The sequence below is a fragment of the Danio aesculapii genome, chromosome 2, assembly GCF_903798145.1.
Source record: "Danio aesculapii chromosome 2, fDanAes4.1, whole genome shotgun sequence".
Lineage (NCBI taxonomy): Eukaryota > Metazoa > Chordata > Actinopteri > Cypriniformes > Danionidae > Danio > Danio aesculapii.
In genome coordinates, this window is record NC_079436.1 from 41,306,671 (window position 1) to 41,333,816 (window position 27,146).

Here is a 27,146-nt window from a genome sequence, read left to right on the forward strand (position 1 = left end):
TATAAATATATTTATACATTTTAATACAAGAATTGTTGTGCTGTTAAAATTGTGTGTTGAAAGCATCGTCAATGCACCGTGATATCAAATTGAAGCGAATCGATGGCATGATATTCGTAACTGAACCTGAAAAAACTAAGCTAAAACAAACGAAAATCACAAAAACAAATGAAAATTCTTACTTTGTTTCTCAGGAATAAGTGGCTCAAAAATGGCAACTGGTTCAATATTTCAACAGTAAAGTCAGCTTTCAAAGTGTTTTCTAAATTAATTTCTTCCATTTGTTTTTCCATGTGGCTGCAAACAAAAGAGGAAAAAAGCAAAGCATACATTTCCCCCGAGTTGCAATTGCTTTCACACAACACTGACCTCAGTGCCATAAATGCCCACAAATATTGCACTGCATTGATTATACATGAAAAATCTATGATATTGAGTGGAGCAGAATTGTGGCTAGTCACTTGAGGGCCATCAGACGGCTTATCTCTCTGCCCTTCAGTGCCCCTGACTCCCTATCCTTTTTTCCCATATAGAAAATGACATGGCCATTAATCAACAAGCTATTTTAGAACAAAAAAAAACTGTCAGGCCACTGGCTCCTTGACTCCTATCATGGCAAGGACATTTTGCTTTCTTTAAGCACCTATATGTCCGTGTAAACGGTGAAGTAAATGACCACATACATTTAAAGAACTACATTCAGATGTAAAACTGCTCATAGCGGTTTAGAAAATCACAACATTGCAGGGAGCATTGGAACATTATAAATGAATTAGTTAAAGAGTTTGTTCACCCAAAACAAATAGTTGCTCACATTCAAGTGGTTCTAACTAGTCTTATGAATTTCTTTCTTCTGCTGAACACAAAACAAGAGATTCTTAAGAATGTTGGGAAAAAAGTAGCCTCTGACGTCAACAGTGGGAAGAAAAATACAATAGAAGTCATGTTTTTTAACATTCTTCAGAATATATTTCTCTGTTTTTAACAAAAAGAAACTCAAGCACGTTTGGAACAAATTTTGGGGTGAAATGTTCCTCTTATAGCTTTACCGAAGGAGAGAAATACCAAAGCAAATAGATGAAGAGCCAGAAATCATTAGCCGAAAAGGTGTTATGACTAATGCTAGCATGAGAGAAAGGAGACCAGAGGCTGTTTTGTTTATGGAAGTCAATGGAGGAGAGGCGTCACTAGAAATAAATTAATTTAATAAAATAAATAAAAATCAATTTAAAATAAATTTAATCAATCGAAAGTCTGTTCTCTGATCTTCAACATGCTTTACACACGTTCATGGTGAATCAAATGTATAATTTACTCCTAATAAAAATGTTATTTTCTAAGAGAAGTCAGGGTAGGGAGTGCTGCGTCAGCTAGGTCTGTCAACTGCATAGATATATACACTAGATGTCACCTACGCTACTGCTGTCTGTTGGAAGGAATGCGTCAATCGAGCCGCCATTTTGGTACAGGGTAGCGCTCCTTTGAAATAAATGTAGGAACAAGGTGCAGTGGTGGACTGGCCATCTGGAGCAATGATACATTGTTTCCGCTACATTCATTCTTCCATGGCGGGGTGCCACGACAAAATTCATCCCGCCACGGCTACATTACAGCTTCTCATTCAAAACATTAAATTTTTTTAATAGCGGGTAATAATCGCACCAAAACGTATTAAAGGGTAAGTGAATTATAACAGCGCGAACTTTTCTGTAACCGACCGTAGTAGTGCTGTGCGTCATTTGTTTAGCCCTTTAAGGTTACGTGCTGACTAACAGGTGCGTGATGCGTGAGGCCAGCAAACACGACGTATAGCCGTTTCACTTTACTTCAGGACGCATTAATATCGCTCTGTAGGTCTATTGGAGACATTCATAAATATTCCTAGTAAATCTAATAAATGTTGGAGACATACTCGTTACATAAATGCACTAAATCACACTTCAGCAGCGTTCATTTAAGAGCGCACAAGAAGATCTGCGCTCAGTGTTGCCAGATGTTGCTGACTGTTTCCAGCCCAAAAGCTGTCAAGATCACAAGCGTTTATACACTGTTCTAAGCATATGTATGCGAATCATCATTTTTGGAGATCAAAACAGGTTTATGAGGGCAGACCGGGGCTGGCGGGCACGCCGTTGCAAAACCGCCCAAATTTTCACTACCCGACGATGTCACTTTTTACCTGCAAAAATAAATTCAAAACCGCCCAATCTGGCAACACTGTCTGCGCTTGAGCAGCGCATATTTGAGGGCGCGCAAGAAGTTTTGTGCACGAGCAGAGGAAATCGGCGCACAAGCAAAGAGATTCGCATGCTGTAGGCTATTACATAAATGCGATCTCGACTCATAATATTGCGCTCACGACATATGTCATTAAAATACCGCCACAGGTAGTGAGTAGATCTGGGTAAAAAAAGGCCTGCCGCCACAGCTGGAAAAAATCCTAGAGGAAACACTGATGATATATACCCATATACGCAGATATGATCGAGAGTTTTAAAGGTGGTCGGTATGCAAATATTTTAATTATGAAAACTATAATTTTACATCACTTTTCTACATCGATGAATAACCATGGATGGTTATCTACATGGATGGCACCAGCATCTTGTTGTCATATTTAATTTACATTTTCACTGATTTTATTCAACAAAACTAGCATAAGCCTAGTATTTAGTGCAAATTGTTGCTACTTTGCTTTATGATCAGTGCAGTAAGAGACTATTACAATAACACTAACACTTATAACACAATAACAATAACACTTGTTTAGCACAAAAGTTAGTAACACACAATCGCAAAAAAAACAAAATCTTACCTATGAAATGTTATGCCTTCATGCTCGTTACTAAACCCGTACGCTGCACAAAAGTCCAGCATATTCAGATTGGCTTTGGTCTTGACTAAGTGCGGTTAAATGACTTCTGTCCTGGAAGCACTGTACAAATATGGCGGCGGTATTGGCGCATACTCAGGGCCTGTATGCGATATCTAATGTATATCTATATATATGCCAACTGCATGAATCACATAAATGCTGACCAGTGAGGTTAATGCTGTTACATGATTGGCTGAGGTGCTTTGTGAAATCCATGTTAGCATTACGCTTTTTCAATAGTGAGTAATACACAGATTTCCATCTCCATATGGTTTAGAAAATCTCTGGAAATACAGTCCCATGAAACATTTTGAATAACAGTCAAATTAAAAATGGCATTAAAATAGCATATAAAATATTCACTAAAACCCTATTCATGATAACAATATTTTTAAAGAGCCCCTAAATGCATTAAAAAGGGTCATATTTTGGTTTTGGGCGTCTCCAACAACAGTCTGATATGCATGCAAGGTGAAAAAAACACACATTGTCTTATAATATGCATTTATTTTTACCTAATTATCCCAATGACTCTCATATGATTCGTTTAGCGATTCATTTGTTCCCAAACCCCTCCTTAGCGGTGCTAATCTGCACGGATTGGTCCGATGACCCAGTTTGTTGTGATTGGTCGACTGTGTTCAGCGCGAGACAGAGAGAAATGCCCACCACGGCTTATCAACAATTTTGAAGTAGTCAGAGTGCAGTGTATGTGTGAGGCCAATGCAGAAATGCAATAAAGCAATGCAGTTAAACATCAGCATATTACTCTATTCTTAACCATAAGTAAAAACAGTGACACACATTCAGTATTAATCCACACAGTGGCAAAAGCTGAATTATTTTGAAACTTGACTGCCGCTGGAACAGCTGACGGTGGCCATTGCAACGACAAATGGCAGTGGATCGCGAGCTCACAACCGCATTTAAATTCGTAAAGAATATAAAAAGTTAACCAGATACAGTACAAGCGGTTATAAGTAACAAAACTCAATTAAATACATAATTTGCAAGCTAGAGAAAACGAGGCAGCCATTTTAACCACACTTACTTACACTTGTGAAATGGAGGAAGAAACTGATCCATGAAATGTGTACTGTAAAGTTCCTGTCAAGCTCTGACAAAGTCCCATACATCAATATTCTTTTCTGATCCTTCCTTTAACAAATGACTGATGAATGCCCCGTTGTAAGGGTGTAGATTGCTGAAGCACTCGTCGGAAAAATGACAGAAACACAGCACAAGGCTGGGGCTATAATGCTAAGGTATTTTTGAAAATAAACTTCAACCACTGACTCTTCACAGTTTCATCTTTGGGTAGAGAAAATAACACTAAAATTCCCCTCACACTCCAGAGCACAGTGTCTATGCCACTTGATTTAACCGGGATCTACTACAGTGTTTTCTTTCTACAGTGTCTGTGGGCGGGGCCGTGGGTTTCAATTTTCCCGGGTCAGCGCGTGCAACAACTGGGCAGGGCTTGAGTTCTGTATCGACGTCACGCCAGAATGGCTAAAGACTCGTTACAGCGGTGGTTCATTCAAACCACTAGGAGCCAACTCTTTTATAGGTGAATCAATAGCTTTAAACGGTGCACTTTCAGATTTAAGCCTTAAGCTGGATATTTCACTTCATTTGGAGCGGTGTTACACACTGCGCCGTGGAAGGGCATTTTCAAAACTCATAATAGGGGCTCTTAAAATAAAAATATAGATATTTTTATGAACATATGAGAGCTGATGATAGGTGTGTTCAACTTGAGGATGCAAGTGCTGGGTGGATTACTTAGAAACTGCATATTGTAATCTAGATTACACATTTAAAGTAATGCAATGTGACTACATTTTTTCCTCATCACATCAGTTTTATTATTGTGTGCCAAATAGTTCTAAAACCAACAAAGAAAAATTAATTATAGCCTTTTAGCCTGAGCTTTCCTGTCTGTATTCCTGTCTTATTCCAACAAAGGCATGAAATAAAGCAAATTACATTCACAAAACAATAAACAAATAGCCAGATAAATAACCATGCAGTGGGTATGTGTTGTAGAGTTATGGACAGGTGTGCACTAAAAAATTCTGTAGGCTACTGGTAGTTCAGTTTGCAAAAGTTTAGGTGGTCACAACTGCATAAATTATAAACTGCAAGTTCATAAGATGACAGTGGTCATTTCTGGTATGCTTTGGCTTCACTTTTCTACAGAGCAATGAAATTGAGAACTTTTTTTATTGTCAAACCTTCTGAAAATGAACCATGGTTTAATTGTAGTGAAAGTTTAGTGACCTTTTTAGTGCATTTGAACACAACTTGGATAACCTCTTTGTTTAACCACAGTCTTAAAATACCATTGTAAAATCAGGGTTAATTTTTTTTATTGCAGTCAAACCATGGTTTCATAAAGGAATGGTTATGGATAACAAATTCCGGGTGCAAGAATGAATTATTCATTTATGGTATACAATTTATTTTGAAATTATCTTTACCATCACAATACTTTAAAAACTCCTTTAGAAAAAAGCTAATTTGCTGTAAATATACTATGTATATGTAAATATTGTAATTAAAGTCTACACAAGATGCAGTAGCTCACAGTCAAATCAATGGTACTCCATTGATCACATTTTTTTCAAATGATTTGCCTCTCTGAACACTAAATATGATAATAGTGTATCTTATTATCGTGTTTATGTTAAATCCTAACACATTTCTAAAAATAAAAGCATTTGTTTATAATTAGTCTAAAATTCACTAATTAACTTTAGCTCACAAATCACAAAGTGACGGTGGCAGCTAGTGGTTGCTAGTGTGTCTGAAGTAGCAGATTTTGTCTACAAAAAAAGAATTGTTTGTAGACACATTTTCGTGCTTCGTGTAACTGAAGCCAAAAGTATTTGTTCATAGGTTGACTAAAAAAGAAATGTTACGGAATATAATCTAGCAGGTACTCACTTTCGGGCGGACCGTGGTATCCCACAATGCTCTCGCGCGTCACTTGTTTATGGTGATGTCACGGCGCAGTCTTTTCAGTCTCTCTGGGTGGCGGCAGACAGTCTGTCAGCGCTGAAAACACGACTTCGAATAAAAGAGTGATAATACGGAATATTAACACAAACATGAATCTGCAGTGCAGCTAAAGGTAAACGCGATCTCCATTTTTACTTTGATCGCTGGAAATGTATGCGGTGAGTAAATTATGGTCGTTGTTAGCACTGTTAGCACAGCTGCTGCAAACAGGCCGATTAGATAGTTATATTGCAAACATTACCCTGGTATTTCCACAGCTTCGGTTTTTGCGTGTTGTTTTGTGATGTTTGCGCTTGGATCGAGCTTGCTAAGGATCTGCTATCTACCGTTAGTGACTTGTGTTTGTTAAAGCTGATCATCTGTAGTGTTATTGTCGTCCACCTTCTTGAATACAAGAGCCCCGTGTTAATAATCTGCAGCTTTAAATGCCTACATTTACAATTCATTAATGTAATTTCCGTACATCTCAGATATCTTGATTGTTTTGTTGCCTATGAGACTCGTTTAGATCGTGACTGTAAGAGCTTTCTTTTATCTGTGCCCAGTTTGCCCACAGTCACAGAAATTAATTTCAGTGGATTTTATAAACTGATTGGCAGTTCTGGAAAAGTCACGAAATCCTTTTTTCTGTTATTGAAATTATAAATGAAATATTTTAATTACCCTTTATATTATAATTTGTATGCAGTTTAAAGCTATTTCATTGGCTAAATCGCATCTTGTACATGCATCTTACGATTGAGGTAAAGTTGGATTATATTCGCACAATATGACTTTCTCCTTACTAATATTATTTCTGAAAAGTGTTATTAATAGAATTCTAAGCAGGGAAATCAAAGTACAATATTGTTCACAGTAAATGAAATGGTGCTGTAGGCATGGGGCGACCGTTTTCAAGGTATTCCGCTTTATGAAAAAGTTTCTGCTATACCGTTGCTACGGTATATGTAAGGTCTTTTAACGTTTAAGTTTTTATTTAGCCTGACTTGTTTACTGCTCCAAAATAGTTTAAATGCTTATCAAAATAAAATATATTGTGTTTAATGGAGAAAGAAAGTTAAGTTTTTTTTTACCCAGACATATAAAAAGAATATATTTTAGAGTAGTCACAATATCGTGAAACCGTGGTATTTTTATGCAAGGTTATCATACCGTCAAAATCTTATACCAGCCCATTGCCAGTCATACTTGAATGCGATTTCAGACCAAGTATTTAAAGTACCATGGTACAAAAAATAAAGGGAGCTGGTCAGAAGTTGTCTCTGAACGAATGTACGAATATAAAACCAACTTTACCTCAATAACTATGATTGGAAGTTCTGGAAAAGTCACAAAAGTGTTTTTTTTCCTGTTAATAAAATCATTAATTAAACCCTATTTAATTACCCTTTATATTATTATTGATATGCCGTTCAAAGCTATTTCACTGACTAAATCGCATCTTGTACATCTATCTTTCGATTGAGGTAAAGTTGGTTTTATATTTGCACATTCGGACTTTCTCCTTAATGATCATTTCAGAAAAGTATTATTTACAAATTCTAAACAGGGAAATCATATTAGCAGCCAATGACTATCAAAGTACAATATTGTCCACAGTCAATTAAATAGTGCTAATGTTCTTTTCAAGTCTTACTTATATGCAATTTTAGACCAAATATTCAAAGTACCATAGTACATAAAGTAAAGGGAGCATGTCATAAGTTGTCTCAAAACGAATGTACGAATATAAAACCAACTTTACCTCAATTAACTTGAGATATGTAATGGGTCTAATACTTCTGAAAAGTTTAGTTTCTAGTAAGTTTCGTTATTTCATTCATTTCCTTTTCGGCTTAGTCCCTTTATTAATCAGGGGTCCCCACGTTGGTATAAACCGCAAACTTATCCAGCATATGTTTTATGCAGCAGATGTCCTTCCATCTGCACCCCATCACTGGAAAACTTCCATATACACTCATTCACACACATACACTATGGACAATTTAGCTTACCAAATTCACCTGTACCACAGGTCAGTGAAACCGGAGCACCCGGTAGTAACCCACACAAACACAGGGAGAACATGCAAACTCCACACAGAAATGCCTACTGACCCAGCCAAGGCTCGAACCAGCGACCTTCTTGCTGTTAGGCGATTGTGCTATCCACTGTGCTACCATGACCCCTAACAAGTTTCATTATTCATTTTTACAACAAAGACTTTTTTTTTACTCCAAGTGCTAATTGTGTTCATTTTTTATAAGTAATAAAAATAAATTATGCTTAAAGTGTTTGTTCACACTTTAATTTATTTGTATTACTTGGAAAAAAAATACATATTATAGTTGTTAAAATGTTTGCTTATTTTAATCTTATTTTTATTTGATAAATATTATAATTATTATTATTATTATTATTATTAGTGCTAACATTTCTGTGTACAATCACTACTGATTGTAATCACATCCAGACTATATGTTTATCAAATTCTTATTACAATTTATTAATATTTATGATTTATTTATTATGGGATTTATGTGGTGTAATTGAAATGTAGATAAAACTGGACAACGGGAAAATCTGAAAATATATGTTACCATATAAAGTTTGAATTTATTTGTTATTTGTATTTTAATGTATTTATTTATTTTAATTGTTAATTTTTTACATTTCTCATGTCAACTATTTTGTACAGTCAGATGTTCTTAATTTCACAAGCACAAGATGCTGATCTCAGTAAAGCAAAGACAAGCCAGTTAGATCATCTGAATTTCTGAAAATATCAATATAAAGCACAAAACTAAATTTTTGGGACTTTTTTGTGTTTCTATAGCCCTAACTTTAATATAAAGAGCAGTAAAATGGAATCAAGGCGTTAAGTCTGTCCAGCTCTTAGACTATCAGTGTTTGGAGACTTCCAGGCACCATTCTTATCCTGTCACTCGCCGTCCTGAAGAAATGACCGTGAGAAAAGCGTGTCTGTGGAAACGGCTTAACTTGCATCTTTGCCTTTGGTCTTTTTAGGATCCAATGGGAAGGCAGAGTCTGGCTGTGCGAATACTGAAAGGCAGTGCTGAGAGTCACCTGAGGAGTTGTACAAGTAAGATTCTTATCTTTGTTGTTTTTTGGATAAAATAATGCCACACATTTTCGAGAATTCAATCTACAATTAGTCATCGTGTCCTGAGTTGTGTTCTTGAATTTTACACTACAATGATGAGTCCTACACTCCCAAAATGTGTTCCTTTCTGCCTCTCCAAAAGTGCTCCTCTGCTTGTCTTTGATGTTGCTCCATAATGGGCATCTCTCTCTCTCCTCGGTTGCCACAGAAACGGCCCCCTCTCTAACACACACACACACTCATGCTGTGTGTGCGGAAGTATTTGTGGCAGGAGAGAGAAAGAAAGAGGCAGAGCACAGCTGCACTCTCTAAAAATGTAATTAAGTCGTCATCTTTGCTGTCCTGTTTTTTTTCTTTGGGGGATTGATCCTGTCCTACTGTTTTGCACAACTTTTATGTAATCTAGGCAGGTGATGCGTGTATCTTGGTGGAAATTTCAGTTTGTAACACCTCACTTTCTTTTCAGTGCATTGAACCAAATGGGGCATTGCAGCACCCAAATCATCATTCTGTTCCTGCTTCAGTTCTTACAGACATCAGCTAAAGGTAAAGATTTTTTATTATTAGTAATTAAGGCTTATTGTTTTTATTTCATATTACATTTGTAATGTTATAAACTTATTTTTAAATCAATTCTGTTATTTGGAACTTATCAAAGAATCTTGAAAATAAAATCTACAATCTACCACAGTTAGAAGAATCAGCACTACTGTTTTAAACAATATGATAATGAGAACATTTCCTGTAGGCCTGTCGTGATATCTATTTTTTGTTGTATGATGTATTGCACCAAAATATAATGCGATAAATGATTTTTTTTATCATTTTAAGACCATTTTATGGCACTCATTATATAATGCTAAAATGACAACATAATAGCATCAGCAAGTACACTCTTCCAAAGAATACATAATATTTTATTCTCAAGAATATTTCATTTAATTATAGTTAATTTAACGATTTAATAATTAGGCATTGGAATTAGAATGTGAAAACGCATATCCTAAATAAATAATAATAAATGTTAAGAAAAAAAAGTGAAAGTTAAAATGTAACAGGCTGCAATATCTTCATTCTTCAGGCACCCACATGAAAATATACTTAAGTAATTTGTAGTAAATACTATAGTGATTTTTAACCATACTGACGCTGACACCTCAAATAGTGATGTTGTGCAATCAGCTGAAATGTTGCTAGAATTGGTTTTTATGTATGGGCAATATATATTGCATCACCAAAAATGATTGAGGTCATGTCCATGTGTTGTGCGATAAGTCGATATATTGATTATTGTGACGGGCCTAATTTCCTGAACACTAAATGTCTCCTTAATTCCTCAAGTGTCGTGACTCTGAAGACTGAAGTAATGGCTGCTTAAAATTCTGATTTATTTTAATAGATATTTTGTTTTGAACAGGATTTTTATAAAATAATTGTAGCTTTGATGAAAGAAGAAGAAGAAGAAAATGTGTTCCAATTGACATGTTCCTGAATAGTGTTCACTGCTCTCTACCCCCTGCACAGGGGAAACAAGGGTAAACTTAAAGTTTACTAAATAAAAAAAATATATATGTGTGCAACACTGTTTATTAAAGAATGTGTGAAAGGGTTTTTTTTTTAACTGTAACCATGTGATTTGCATAGAAATTCAATTAAATTCAAGTTTATTTGTATAGCGCTTTTCACAATAATTGTTGTTTCAAAGCAGCATTACACAAGGTGCACATTACTGCAATACAAAGTCAAATTCATCAAAATCCCCCCAAAAAAGTTAAGGTTATTATTTACTGTAGTCAAGTAAGTACCATAGTAGTACTATTATTCACATCTTGCGGGTGTTACACTTAAGTGCTACATCCGACAGATCGGACTATGTTTTTCTCTTCTTTTTCATTCTTTTATAACCTGTTTTGACACATTTTAATCTGTTTTTATACTATTTGTCTATATTTTTGTCATTTATATGCGTCTCTGTTATTCCTGTTTATGTAAAGCACTTTGAATTGCCACTGTGTATGAAATGTGCTTTATAAATAAACTTGTCTTGCCTTAAGTTGAACATGTTTTTGAACTCGAATCATGGCAGAATTTTGATGTATACTTCACGGGCCACTTGTGGTCAAAGGGAGCGGTAAGAGAAAAACAAACAAAATATGCAGAGCGGGAGGTTGTGACGACCAGGATTGAGAACTGCTGCCTTTGTTATTACATTTCTCGAACTGAGCTTATGCTTTAAAGATGCAGTACATAACAAAAATCATTTTAACTCTTGATCTTGTTAACTTTGGGTCATTAAAGGAATATGTTCCTTTTTTTGAAAACTCCTCCCAAGAATTAAATAGTTGAATTTTAACATTTTGTTTCCATTCTGCTGATCTATTGGTTTGGCGGGAGCATTTTTAGCTTAGCATTGTTCATTGAATTGAATTAGACCATTTGCATTTGCATTTAAAAAATACCAGTGATATTATTATTATTTTTTGCATTTGCATTATGCAGTGCCTGAAAATAGTCCCAAGCTAGGTAACTGGCAAGCAGGCGGTCACGTTGGTTAGATTAAGGCCCAATCCCAATTCTATTTTTGTCCCCCTTGCCCATGGCCCTTGAAACAGTGTGAGAAGGGCAAAGGGCTTCAAAATTTACCTCTGAGAAATGGGACACCACTACAGCATCTGCACATGTCATCGTGAGCTCTTGCATCATATGAGATCGACGATCATGACTGCTGTAGTTATTCCAGTTCCAGCGTTATTTTTTGGTATTTATCTTCAGGAAATCGCTGAAGGCATGTATCATGTTATCATAACGATCTAACACACAACATTAACATTATAGCAGACACTTTAAAAATCTAAATCCCAGCCACTAGACTTTTCTGACAGGGTATTCGAGTGTCATCGAGTGACAGAATGTTGTGTGACTACTATACAGGAGTTATTATTGTGTATATATATTGTGTAATTTAGCGTTTTTTACTTTATTTTTTTTTTTTTTAGCATGATGGGAAACCACGAACAAGGTTATGAATGTATTAACTTGTTTGTATGTTGTAAAAATTCGTAGTAATGACAAAAATATACTAATTTGTGCATCTCCTTCTATGTGCAGCCATGCTGTCCTTGTAGCTGGGGTATTCTGGGAAAATGTCTTCCCCTTTGGTTTAGAGTGTGGTCCTGAAAAATATCAGTTTCATGGGGTATCTAGCCCTTCCCCTTAGCCCTACGCCTTCGAGCTAAAGAGAACTGGGAGACCCCTACCCCTTCACGTGAACGCCCAAAACAAGTTGAAGGGCAAAGTGGTATAATTGAGATTGAGTCTAAAAGAAGTTACCTGATTTTCAGGCATGTGTAATATCATTGTAGCTGCTGAAGTCATGATATGGCAGCAACGTTCCATGAATATTATGCAGGAATGAGAGTATAGTTCCTAGCCACATCAGCCTAAAAAATGGCAACTTTTCATTTTCAGTCCGTACAGAAGAGTCAAGCCTTAAATAGGAGAACTGTCAAATCTCTTTTTGAGTGAGATGCTAATGGTTGAATCCAATCTATGCTAAGCTAAGCAAAAAGTGGTCCTGCCGAACTGGGAGATGGGTTGAATGGATTAAAAAAATGGTAAAAGTCAACCGTTGTAAAAAAGTATACTAAAAAAAAAACTAATAATAAACATGTACCCCATACATCTGTAACATTTAAACACTGCATCGTTCACAACCTTCACACATTTGGTTCCTCAATATTTTACTAAATTTTTGGACAAACTATCCCTCTAATACTGAACTTTTAATTGATTGTGCACATTGGCACCAATGTAAATGCCTATTCCATGGAAGCCAGACAATAAGAAGCTAAAAAAATGTAAACTGTAGGATTGGTGTAGCTAGTATTGGTTGTGCTTTCGTTAGGTGTCAGTGTCCTCTCTTCTCTCAGGCTCTGTTGGCGTGTCTCACAGAGAGCATAAAACATGAATGCCGGGTTAATTGATCTGTGTCACTGATGCTCCCTGGCCTTTATCCTGTGTAGTCAATTTGTAAAGCTGACAGAGTTCAGTGTCTGAGGAAATGAAGGCAGGGAGAAGGGAAGAAAACAGCCTGCGTTATCAGGCTGAGAAAGAGTCTCGTCTGCAAAGACTGGCGTCACGCTGGTCTTCCTTAATTAATTTCATTGTTCCCAAAGATTTTTCAGCTGGTGACAACCGACAAATGGCTACAGACCGAGTTCCTTTTTCTTTAATTCATGATTTAGCTCCCTGGTTTTCTGTCTCTCTCCAGATGTCTCCATTGACTGCATGTGTGTCGGCAGTGACTGTAATGAGCAGCAGTGTACTGGAGACCAGTGTTACACCTCTGTTATCATTAGCAACGATGTGACGACGTTCAAGCGGGGCTGCTTGATCGGGCCGGAGAGCAAGCGCATGACCTGCTCCGCAACAGCTTCTGCTAGTCACGTCGTAGAATGCTGTTCTCAACACATGTGCAATGCCAACGTCTCCAAAGAGACCCTTCTTCGACTGCTGTTAACAAGTAAGATTCTTAATCTGTAACTGGCAGGAGATTTGACTTCTGGAACTTTCCAGAAGTACTGTTGTGTAAACGAGGATATAGATTAAAGATATCCAGACAAAAATCCTTTCCAAAAATAAAAGTCTTTCCAGCTTTTTTAAATGAAAGAAATAAAATTGATGTTGATTTTTAAATAGTATTGTTCATTTGTAAATTTGATTTACAAACATTTAACATTTACAAAATGTAATTAAATTTAAATTATTTATTATATTTCTTTATTCATTTATCTGCTTTAAATGTCTTTTTTATTTATATATGTTTTTTTATAAGTTTATCTATGTCATTTCGAAACTTACCAGTTGAGTAAAAGTAATAAGTCAGAATTTGACAGGGAAATGAATAATTTTGAGCTTGACTGTGTATATATTTATAAGTAAATAATCTGTTTTTAATAGTAAATTGTATTTTTTTGTATAGTTGTATTTTTGTATGGTAAATCTTTTATAAAGTTAAAACAATACTTAAACTTAAAACCATAATTTCATTGCATTTTATTTTACAGTATGTGTACTTAGAGCTTATATTGTACTTGATTTAAAGTTCTGGGCTACATTAGGTAATTACTTAAGTTCAGGACTAGGTTTAGAGAGAGTATCTTATTATTACAAAAGTCCCTTTAAGACAATTGATTTGAATCGGCCATCTTTGAAACGCCGCTCAAGCTGACTGGGGAAACATCAAATTTCCCAAAACTGTTTGCCAAGCTTACGATTATGTTACATATTTGGAATCACCAATAATATTAAACAACAACTGACTTATAAGTTTCGTTTCTAATTGTTTGAATCAAACAAAATCTGCCTTTTTTTAGGTTGCCTGAGCTAATGCGCATGCACACTTGAAAAGAACAAGATCACGACACCAACCTCATTTATGGCCGTATTATACATTATGACTAATGGTTCGTTAGATTGCGCTGATCTTCTAAAATAATTCGCAACTTGGTCTTGTTGGTGAATCTCCTCCAGAAATAACAGTGACTCTTTGTTTACAAGTTTGTGGGCGTTTGAGTAGTTTCTGTTATGTGATGTGCGTTTGACAGGATGGACTGTACCTCGCATTACTTTCATACAGATTACAAAACCTAAAACTTTTGTTTTCAAGTATAGTTGATACATTTAAAAGTAAAGATTTCTAACTTTATGCTGACATATTTCTTATGTCTGTGAACCAAGTATTCGCTGAGATTCCAGTGTGTTTGTTTACCACAAAAAACTGTCATTAACACACCTCTGGTCCGAGCTTCTGCCCCAAAGAAACGTCAGTCTATAACAATCGATAATTAGCTGCTATACTAGTAGGCAGAGCTTCATTCACCTTATTGACCGATACACTTTTTCCCATTCATGTATGAGTGACATGTCTTGTGTATTCTACAGTCTTTGTTTTTACCCTGTTTATGCAATGAATATAATAAGTACATACTATACATGTGAAACGTGGCTGTAAAATGATGTGCTGTCATTATATAATTATAAGTTAAACCTTTTTATATTTTTAGCTTTTTGTTTGATTACGTTTTGAATTCTAAAATGCACATTATTTTTTTCTATTGCCATCATTTGGGAATGTTTTTGATTGTACTGTGTTTCTGAAAAGGTCCAGAAGAAGAGAAGACTGTTCATTACCGCGTGGAGATGTTGGTTCTGTTTGTGTTGGGGCCGTTTGTGGTTCTGGGTCTGCTGTCTTTTCTGGCTTTGCTGGTGTGCCGTCGACTCCATCATGGGCGTCTGGAGAGACTGCATGAGTTTGACACTGAGCAGGGGGCCATCGATGGGCTTATCGCATCTAATGTCGGAGACAGCACACTTGCGGTATTGTATTTCTATAGACTACATTAATTGTTTTGGGTTTTTACAATACAAATATCAGGTCTTTTGTGGATTTCATCACTTTTATATGTTAAATATAATATGAAGATATATATTTTTAGCTGAAGTTATTCATTCATTGACATTAGATTTCTATAGACTACATTAATTGCTTTTATACTACAAATAGCAGGTCTTTTATGGATGTTTTATCAAATTTATATGATAATATATGAAGCTATCTGCGTTTTTTTGTTGTTTAGCTGAGGTTAGTCATTCATTGACGTTATATTTCTATAGACTACATTAATTGTTTTTATACTACAAATATCAGGTCTTCTATGGATGTTTTATCACTTTTTGTTTTTATAAATAACACATTTTAAAAATGTACTCATACTCGCCCATATATACAATTATTTGACAAAATATCATTCAAAATAGTAATATTGTGAAATACCATTACAATACATTTTTACGTTTTAATGTGATTTTTTTTTTTTTTTTTTTTTTTAATTTTTATTTATTTATTTATTTATTTTTTCCATTTAATGGCAGTGGTCCCCAACCACCGGCTGATCAATTGGTACCCGGCCGCACGAGAAATCATACATTTTTTCCAATTTATTTATTTTCTGAGTCTGAACGATCTATTATTTTAAAAAGTCTTTTATTTTGAAAAATGACCGTATTCTCTTGCTTGCATCTCGATCATTTGAGTGCCCAAATTTAACCCACAAACTAGCAAAATGAGTAAGAAACTGACATCTTTGGCGCAAGTTCGTTATTTTCAGTAGCAAGACGCGCTCGTGCCTTCCAGATGCATCCAGTTGAATGAATGCCGCAAGCACACCTCAAGACACGTGACAAGAACTGACTGATCAGCTTCAGTTTGTATGGAATATACAGATTTTGGTAGACTAATTATCTCAGACAAACACCGAACACCCAAATACTGCAGTGATTTTTAATTTTCTCCATAAATAAAACTATCAGAGTGACGGCAATGTTTTGTCAGTTTGTCATCCTTTAAGAAAACGGTTGGTCGCCTAGCAATCTACGTAAACTCCCCCCAGCATGTGGTAAAATTGTCAAGCGTTGACCGGTCTGCGGTGATAAAAAGGTTGGGGACCACTTATTTAAACCATCATGAATTGCTGCTGAACAAACATTTCTTATTAATATTATTGATGCTAAAAAAAGTTGTGCTGTGTAATTTTGTGGAAAGCATGAACATTTTCTAAAATATTTACTTAAATATTGACTCTTGTCAATTTGTGATTTTTAACAAGTATTAATTTCTTTTTAAATAATAAATCGTATTAACCCCAAAACTCACAATGCCAGTGTATGCTGATTAGTATTATGATTATCATATGCAAGTTATCTTTCCTTTTTAAATAGAATTCTTTTTTTAGCTAAAGTTATTCATTCATTGATGTTAGATGGTAACTAATATGTGTGGTTTCCTAGGATCTGATGGATCACTCCTGCACTTCAGGCAGTGGTTCAGGACTGCCCTTCCTGGTTCAGAGAACGGTTGCGCGGCAGATCAGCCTGGTGGAGTGTGTTGGTAAGACAAGCTGTAGGACTTGCATGGAAGACTACACAAAACATGTCACTAGAGATGTTTTAGGGCCTCATGCAATACTGCCTTGTTTCCGTTTAAAACATTTATGAGCACTATTTGTTCATATTACACATTTAAGTTAAACTTTTAAAAACTAGCAGTGTACACTTCATTCTTCATGTTCACAGCATCCTCATGAGCACCAATATTTTAAGAATACCTAAAATATTAATCACCGTCTGGCTTTCTGAGATTTTGACATTGGAAGTGCGTCAGACTTGACAAGTGGATAAATGGAAACCCCTTTTTTTAGACTTTATGTAAGTGATGTCTATAAAAAATATGCCTTTTTTGTATGTGTTCTCAGGTAAAGGACGGTACGGTGAAGTGTGGAGAGGTCAATGGCAAGGAGAAAATGTAGCCGTGAAGATCTTTTCCTCTAGAGATGAGAAGTCATGGTTTAGAGAAACAGAAATATACAACACTGTTCTGCTACGACATGAAAATATATTAGGTGAATTAGCATCTTATTTGTTTCCACATCATAACAATAAAATGACATCTTTAAAGGATTTTCACACCAAAATGAAAAATTTGTTATTATTACTCAACCTCATGTCATTGCCAATCCCCTGAGACCTTCATTCATCTTTAGAACACAAGATATTTGATTAAGGCAGCACAGTGTATTGAGAAAATATTGTTATCGCGATAATAGTATAAGCAGTTTCCATATCACAGTAAAGTGCAATATTTAAAATGAATTTTATGTGCTAAGCATGTGTGTGCTGCATGCATATGTTGTTTATCCAAATCTGACCAATCAGATAGGACTTTTACTTTCTTTGTCCCTGCCTCTTCTGTTAGGTGAACCTATAGCTGAAAATAAATACTAATGCTGGGAGACAAGAGAGGAAAATGACAACAGCTAATAAGAATCCAAATTTCAGTCATTCACAGGGTTTATTTAGCTTAGAAAAAAATCTATTGCCTGTTAATTTTAGTGTGATCATTACATCAATTATTATTTTTAATTGCCAATACAATAAATCGTTTTTTTAAGTTACTTATATTGTTATAGTAACACTTAACAACAATATTGAGTGTCATGCAGCCCTTTTTATTTTTTATGTTTATTGATCACACTCACTTAAGTACAATCATACAGTGTTTTAAGTTACATTTGGATCTCAACATGTGATCTCAAATGACATGCAATTCAAATGCATTATTTCCATTGTGTACTAACTATAAATAGGACTCAAATTTTGTTAAATCATTAAATAATAAAAATGTAATATAAAAGGACTATTTACCTTCAGTGTAAGAACGCCCTGTTTAGATAAAATCCGAGAGCTCTCTGACACTCCATAGACGGCAAGGGTTAGGGGACAATGTCTAGAAAAGGAACCAAAAATATTGTCACTGGTTTGCAGTGATCATTTATTTTAATACAGGTAGTACGATGTGTTGCCATTGGCGTAAGCAGCGCAACATGCAATACCATCTTACTGTCGTAGTAAACATGCACGACCTGACAGGGAAACAAAAACATTGGAGTGCAAACTAGCTTTTACAGTTTTTTTTTTTTTTTGGTGCACAATGTGTTCATGGATGGCTCCGGTTTCCCCCACAGTCCAAAGACATGCTGTACTGGTGAATTGGGTAGGCTTAATTGTCCGTAGTGTATGAGTGTGAATGAGTGTGTATGGATGTTTCCCAGAGATGGGTTGCAGCTGGAAGGGAATCTGCTGCGTAAAACAAAATTCTGGATAAGTTGGCGGTTCATTGCACTGTGGCAACCCCCGATTGATAAAGGGACTAACCCAAAAAGAAAATGAATGAATGAAAATTGCCACTGCAAAGCATTGTGGCTAATGTTATTTTCAACTCTTTTTCTTTGCAGGCTTCATGGCTTCTGACATGACCTCTCGAAACTCTAGCACTCAGCTGTGGCTCATCACACACTATCATGAGAATGGCTCTCTGTATGACTACCTGCAGCGCGTGGCTGTGGAGATGGCAGATGGACTGCACATGGCGGCGTCGATTGCCAGCGGGCTGGTGCACCTGCACACGGAGATCTTTGGCACGGAGGGCAAACCGGCCATCGCTCACAGAGACCTGAAGAGCAAGAACATCCTTGTAAAGAAAGATCTGCAGTGCTGCATCGCTGATCTGGGTAATTTCTGTCTTGCTCTGTTTTTGTTTATGTAACATTGAAAGCTGCTTGAACAGGACAAAACCATTTAATCCAGCAATATTGAATTTTACAAATGGGTCAGTCCTGATCTTCATTTTTGTTGTATTTACATTTAGTCATTTAACAGACGCTTTTGTCCAAAGTGAATTACAGGCAATCAACGATTTAACAAGAGGCAATACACACAAGAAGTGCTAATTATACAAAGGAACTGTTTCATTAAGTACTAGAGTAAGGAGGGGGAGTATTTTTTTTATAGAGAGAAGAGTGTTTCAACAGGTGGTTTGTCTTCATAAATGCACAATGTTTTGTTTTTTTAGGGAAATGAAGTGATTGTAAGTATGTGTCTGGGGCAAAAAGTGGTGCAAGTGTCAATTAAAGTGACAGAGATGAAAGTTTTCTATAGGTGGTTTGTTAAGCTCACTCACCTGTGTGAGGCACACTCTGAATTAGGGTTGTCATGAAAAAGTCCATTTCCTGCTAACATGTTGAGCGCATTCTTAAACAGCGCTGATTTGCCATTGTGTTCACGTGCAGCATATTTCTGCTCAACAAAAATGACTGTGATTGGCCGTGCAGTTTATCAGTTCAACTCACTTGTTGACTGAGTTTAAACATAGATACAGGAACACTGGAGCGTTTTAAAGCGGTTTTAAAATTTCAGTATCGATTGATATTGAAATCCAGTATCGTGCAACCATACTCAGAATTGCATAATGTTTTGAGGTTGTTGTGTGACGTGGTGGGGGGAAGAGAAGAGGGGGTCCTTGTTGTTCACAGAGGTTCAGGTGATCGTGGAAGAGATGGGTTTTTAGTTGTCGTATTTAAGATGGATAAAAATGCTTATATAAATTTTTACACCAAATTCTGACTGTACCATCTGTATATTGCAGCAGAAATTAAGACATTGAGACACTAAATTGATAATTAGTGATCCAGAACAAAAAGATAATTAGCGATCCAAAACAAAGTAAATAATATTTATATTATAATTTTTATTATAAAATAATTATAAATTCAGAAAAGTGGCACCAGTGTGGCCTTCTGCTGCTGTAGCTCTTCCACATCAAGGTTTGGTGTGTTTTACATTCAGAGATGCTCTTTTGCATTCAAGTTATTCAATTTAAAGTTGCCTTTCTATAAGTTTGAACCAAGCTGGTCATTTTCCTCTTACCTTTAGCTTCAACAGTGCATTTTTCCATTCAGATATGCTGCTTTCATCCACAGAATTCCTGTTCTTTTCCGATCGTTCTCTGTAAACCAAAGAGATGTTTGTGTGTGAAAATCTCAGTAGATTAGCAATTCCTGAAATACTTTGACCAGCCTATCTTGCACAGACCACCATGCCAATTGCTGCCATATGATATCTATAATCTAACGTGCTCCAAAACGGTGGCAAAATCACATTTAGAAAATACAAACATCTAAAATTTGCAATTTGTTACTGCCGCCTAAATTTTATCGCGTCGCCTCATACTTCAGTTTCTCATCAAATCTTGACCACTGAAATGCTGTGAATTATTTGACATGGCCCGCCCCCTTCAAGACCTTTCTCATTTGCTACTCATTTGATGTGCTTGATCTCAACCACTCTCACTGGCAGAGCAATAAAGCAAAACTCTGTTGGCAGTTTTTTTTTAAAGGGGAGGAGCTACTCTATGTCCCACCCTCTCTTCGTTTTTTTAAGTTGAGATCATCAAACACCAAATGAAAAATGCATATTTCGAAGCACTTCATGGGAACTTTAATGAGATGAATGGGTATACCAAATAAAGTGACCAGTGGGTGTTGTTTTACATCCAAAACAGTTTGGTGATTTCATACATGTACTTTTCCCCACACCTTGTATCCCTCTGTAGGTCTGGCAGTAACACACACGCAGTCTGATAATCAGCTTGATGTGGGAAATAATCCTAAAGTGGGAACCAAGCGCTACATGGCACCGGAGGTTCTGGATGAGACTATTCAGACGGACTGTTTTGATGCCTATAAAAGGGTGGATATCTGGGCCTTTGGGTTGGTGCTGTGGGAGATCGCACGCCGAACCATCAGCAATGGTCAGCTTGCTAGACTACATTTAGAAAAGTTTTGTTTGCAGTGTTGTGAACGCATCTAATTATAATGTAGATCATAGAGTTGTCCATCTTTATGTTCACTGACTTTTTTTCCCCCATTCTGGATCCTGTAGGAATTGTAGAGGAATACAAGCCACCTTTCTATGACCTGGTCCCTAATGACCCCAGCTTTGACGACATGAGGAAAGTGGTTTGTGTGGAGCAGCAAAGGCCATTCATTCCTAACCGCTGGTTTTCAGATCCTGTAAGTACTGTTGAAATATTTGTGGTTCTGGGATGTTGATGTCGTGTAGATTGATAATAGCTGGCTTATAAGTTTAGCTTTCAACTTCCACTTAAATGTGTTTAGGCTTCAAATTCCATAAGATCTATCAAAGTTGATGAACAAATAGCACAAGAATTTTAAATCTAACCAATGGGGAAAATGCTGTTGTTTTATGTCTCAAATGCTGATGTCTGATGCTAACTTCTGTTCCCCTACAGAAATGCTAACCAAAATCTGGCCTATTAAATTTTGTTTTTACCACTTCAACTTTTTGCCAATATTTTTGTATTACAACTTAAATCAAGGGTGCCCTTACTTTGGTCCATAGGTCACAAACTGGATTCCTGGAGGGCCACAGCTCTGCTCAGTTTTGCTCCAACCCTAATCAAACACAGCTGATCCAACTAATCAAGGTGTTTAAGACTATTATAGACTATTAAGCAGGTGGTGAGTTTGAGGTGGTTGGAGCTAAACTATGCAGAGCTGCAGCCCTCCAGAAATTGAGTTTGAGACCACTGCTTTAGTCTATATGTGCTTGGAACGAACTATGACCCCTGAACCGTAATTGATATCATTAGCGTTTGGCTTGACTACGGTATCAAACTGCTAATATTATGGCAATATGAGTGGTGTGGTACGGTACCCGTCACTTTATCAGGCTTGCATTTCCACTGACGAAAGGGTACCCTTTTGGTGTGCGTGATGTATGACAGAAAGTTTCAGTCGACGTCATTCTCACTCGAGGAAATGTCAAAGTAAAGCTGTACGGGTCGTTTACATATCATGTGAGAAGCACTCACAGAACAGATGCTTTAAACAAATACTTCTGTATAAATGTTCATTACTAACCTTTCTATGAACATGATTTGACTATAACTGCAGATCAATGATAACTACTGTAACTATATAAAACTTAAGTAAACTTCTGCAATTATATAAAATGAATATTTAAATGCAACACATATGAACACATACAGACCCTTACAGTCTCCGATATGTTACCAATTACAAGCACTCTCGCATTTGTGCGTTTCTGAAAGGATCAGATGTCCGAAGCACTTGAATAATTATTATTATCAGCTCAAGAAGTTTGTTTTTTCAAACATAGATGCGCAGCGAGCTCTCTCGAGAAAGTGAAACCACTCGCGCTTTTAGACGGCCTCGTAAAACAACGACAGGACATGGCAGGTTTTGTTGTTCTTGGTTTGTGGCAGTTCATCAAGTCGACGACAAGTTTTGTTTGAGCTCAGGTCGACAATGGCTTGTTATTATATGTATATATTATTACGATGTAATGTCTCTCTGTGCATTAAAAATAGCACTTCCTTTGTTTCCTTTGTTCTAGCTCTGCCAAAAGTGTAACGGTACGGTTTGCTTTTAGGTACCTTTTGACAGTGGAAACAGCCATAAAAGTGTAACGAACCGTACCGTAGCACTCAGTGGAAACGGGCCAATATTGTATCAGGGTTCCCACACTTCTTCAAAGTATTTGAATCTCAAACATATGGATTTAAGGCCTGGAAAAACAGACATATATTAATTTAAAAATCTTACATTTAAATATTAAACAATGACAAATAATGCACATTTGATCAATATTTCAGAAACCTTAAAATGGTAAATTTTTTTAAATTACTCTGACATTTTTAATGTAAATATTATGGGTAAGTGAAATGTTAAGTACAGTAAAGACTTTAATGGTGCTGCTTATCCTGGGGTATAAATTACAGAGGTGCTTGATTTTAAATTAATGATGCTTTAAAAAGCCTACACTCGTCAATGCTACCAAGCTGACAAATCACAGACCTTGCGCTATGCGTCGTCGCAACGTGTAGTTATGTTTTTTGAGAGCTCAGCATCAGTCACAGCGAGGGGTATGTGAATGCATGAAGGCTGTGCACAACACAGAAGTAGAAAAGGATCAAGTAGAAAAACTAATTGAAAAATTGACCTGGAAAAATTTGATCAATTATAGGTTCTGAATGTCGATTTATATTAATCCCCCAGCCCTATCTGGTGTCCATGAAAAAGTTGGAACCCTGTGTAATGCTACCCATTGGCCATTTTAGATGGCTACCTACATCTCTGAAGTGAATAATAATATGAGCCCCAGCCTGTAAGTTGACAATTGTAACACGTTTTAAAGCACATATTTAACTGTGTTTGTACACTGCAGTTTTAATTCGGTTGACTGAATCTGCCCAGTTTCTCTTTAGGAATAATAAAAAGCCCACACCGACATCTAATCATTTGCAATGGGCCAAAGATTCTCGATCTGAAAACAAATGTGTATGTTTGTGTGTGTTCACAGACCCTGTCTGCTCTGGTGAAGCTGATGAAAGAGTGCTGGTACCAGAACCCTTCGGCTCGTCTCACTGCCCTGCGCATCAAAAAGACTCTGGATAAAATCCACAGTTCACTGGAGAAGGGCAAAACCGACTGCTGAGGGGAGCGAGAGAGCTGCAGAACTACTGACCGCTCATTATACAGACACTGTGTGTAACCAAACCATTGGATTCCAGCGCTGGCATCTGTCCCAACTCTAACATGCTGTTTATTTGCTTTGTTCTTCTTGTTCATTGGCCTAAAAACTTTTTTATAGAGAATTACGCTCTCTTTTATGGATTTAATTTTTCCCCCCTCTGAACCCGGTGGAACTCACATTTACCCTCAAGAAGCAACAAAAAGGACAGATACCATCAAATATATGGACACACACTGACAGGCTTTGAAGAAATCCTCTGTCATGGATTTTTTTTAAACAGCATCACGTTGTCTATTTCTCCATTGGCAGACTTTAAAGATTTGTACTTTTCAGGAAAATGAAAAGGACAGATTACACACATGCTGAAATGCAATCAGTCTCATCGTGTGTATGTGCACATGATTCTTGTTACAACCAGACAAACTTCATAGCCGCAACATCACCTGCTTTTAGAAATCTGGTGGGTTTTGAGCTTTTAAAAGGTCCAGATAGTTCCTGTAGGCATGTTAGTCACAGTTTTGCTGTAGTGGACTTATGTCATAAAGCATTTGGCTGCTTAATGCCACTATGTACAGTAGGAATCAACAGGCTTCTTTCTTTAATTAGGCCTGTTTAGTGACTAGACCTGGGTTTTGAAGTAGTGGTAAAAAGAGTTCACCTAAAAAAAAAAAAAAATCTGTCATGTAATTCCAAACATAAATAACTTTTTCTGTGGTAAAACAGAAAAAGATGTTTTGAAGAATGCTCACGCTGCTCTTTTTCCATACAGTGAGCACATATTGTGGCATGCTCTCTAAAAATGAACGAAAACTATTCATATGTTGTTTGGAATGACATGAATGATGAGTAAACAATGAGAGAATTTTTTTTTTTTTTTTACGAAATTGTTTGGGTGAACTCTGTCTGGTCATTCTCATAGCACCCCATGAGGGCTTCCCTTTGACACAAGGCCTTTCTGACCTGTTGCCTCTATGCCTGCCTGACTAAAAGCCATTGTAGCACACCGTAGTGCTTTTTTGTTTTATTTTTTGTAGCTGTTGTCTTTATCTTTGCCCTCACAGGCATGCGTACTTGATGTTTGTTCAATGACAATCAGCCGCTGTCCAGTAGGGCCTGAACTATTTGCTATGTCATGTACAAAACCCTACTTATGAGCTTTTAAGGTGACGTGTCAGCACACTAACAGAGCTAGTCTTGGTCATAAATAAGACTCTGGTTTTGTGAATTTGCGTATTTGTTTACCCTCATGCTTTTTTTTTCACACTTTTTGTATCACGGTTTTCAACATGCACCATAAGCCGAGAGAATTCGGATGCTTTTAAAACTTTAAACGTTTTTGACTATTTAAAAGTGGAACTCTAATATAGGATGTAAGAGGTTTACAAAGGAAACATGCTATTGTTCTACCGAATGGCTTGTGTATGTTGCTTATGGTTTGGGTTAAGTGAAATTGTTTGAATTTTATTTTTTTATTTTGGAAAAATTGGTCATTATACTCTACAATTTTCAATTTTGGTTGCTTTTGCTCTCCCAAAAACCGAACGTTTACATGTTTGTGTTGAACTGGGGAGCGATGTTAGGAATTAAGACTACAGCAACTATTGCATTATGAACTGTGAATGTTATAATGAAGAAACCTTATGTATGATGTTACTGGAATATTGAATGCGCGGTTAAGAATTAAAAGGAAATCTCTGCTCTTTTTATCGGTTACATCAGTGGAATGTTTTTTTTTTCTGTCATGTCCTTGTGCTTTAAGCTAGTCCATGCTGTGATGCTTTCTTTTTAACCGTAAAATTTCAAGAATCGTGTTGCGGATTGTCATGCATCTGTCTCGAGTTTTCCTGTACAGGCAGATGAGCTAAATCAAGCCTTAGTAAAGGTTCCACATTGTCTGTCTCTGCTGGAAAATGACCTTCTTATCTGTGCTGATGTTTACAGGAGGTCTGCAGCCTCTCTCCGATATCCAGTGCTTTTACAGCTGGAAGTTCACCAGCTCGAGCTAATGAGAACGTAAATGCCAACTCTGCTACAGATGCAAGATCAATTGTAGACCCATTTTGTAATTGTCTTTAAAAAAAAAATCGCCTTGGTAGTTCCATTGCTTTCTTCCAGTTTTGCAGATGCTCTGTGTTGGAAAAGAATTCAATTTGTTTTCCTTTTTGCACGATAGCCAGATCATTTATTTGTATGTCATAGGGGAGGGGTATAATTATGCCAGTAAAAAGGCATCAGCCATTGTTAACCAAAATATGCTTTTATTGTCTAAATGGATTTAACAACTTTTTTGTTGTTGTTGATGATTATTAGACACAATTTGGTGTATTTACATGATATGAAAATTAATAAAATCTCATGCTGGGCTTTTATTTGAAGAACTCAGTGTTTTATTCTTGTTTCAGATGTTTTTTATAGATGGTTTTTATCTGATGTAGCATTTCAATATAAGCTCATAAAAAGCTTACAATTCGATTTGGTACAGAGATTACATAATTCCCCAGCTGAAAAAAACAGCATATGCTGGTATGGTATGTTTTTATGCTGGTCTTGCTGGTCTCAATGCTAGTCAGGACCAGCACTAAAACCAGCAAGACCAGCATCGAGACCAGGGGTCCGTTTTTCGTACCTCGCTTAAATAATCGAAGATGATTTGACAGATCCTGGATCTTTTAATCTTGATAACTGATCTTTGGCTAACTTGGGTCTTCAAACAAGTTCGTAAAACAGATTAAAATGTCTGGATGAACTGATCTGAGATTGCTGCGTGTGTTGTGAAGGACTGATCTGTTGATCCTCGAAATCATGATTAGCAATGCAACGATTGGCTGACGGCACAGCAGCGTAATGACATCATCTGATTAAAATGTAATTATCCATGTGAGAAAAATTATATAAAATTCGTAGCAAACGTTTGTTAAATATGACACATGAGCTGCAGGCTTTACACTTTTGTGAGTTAAGAGTATTTAGGAATTTGTTTAGTTTTACATTTTAGAGCGGATTTTTTTATTATTTTAGCAGGCTATTATATTATAGTATTTAAGTTTCTTAATCAGCCCAAGATATTTTAATTATTTTTTGCATCAAACATTTTGATATCGGTAATTGTGTCAAAACACATCAAATCACCGTCATTATTAGCTGTCAAAACATGTACATGACTTCATAAAC

General features: G+C 36.4%; 1 protein-coding gene across 1 annotated transcript; it reads left to right on the forward strand.

The window, feature by feature from the left end:
* The first annotated feature begins 5,896 nt into the window (after positions 1-5,896).
* Positions 5,897-26,344, forward strand: acvr1l (activin A receptor, type 1 like). The gene is made up of 11 exons (XM_056479386.1): positions 5,897-6,011; positions 8,906-8,981; positions 9,469-9,548; positions 13,273-13,524; positions 15,166-15,380; positions 16,851-16,950; positions 17,315-17,461; positions 18,854-19,129; positions 21,010-21,207; positions 21,339-21,469; positions 23,802-26,344. Exons 3-11 carry the CDS (start codon positions 9,482-9,484, stop codon positions 23,934-23,936), a joined length of 1,521 nt encoding a protein of 506 aa, XP_056335361.1. The 5' UTR covers positions 5,897-6,011; positions 8,906-8,981; positions 9,469-9,481; the 3' UTR covers positions 23,937-26,344.
* The last annotated feature ends 802 nt before the right edge of the window (positions 26,345-27,146 follow it).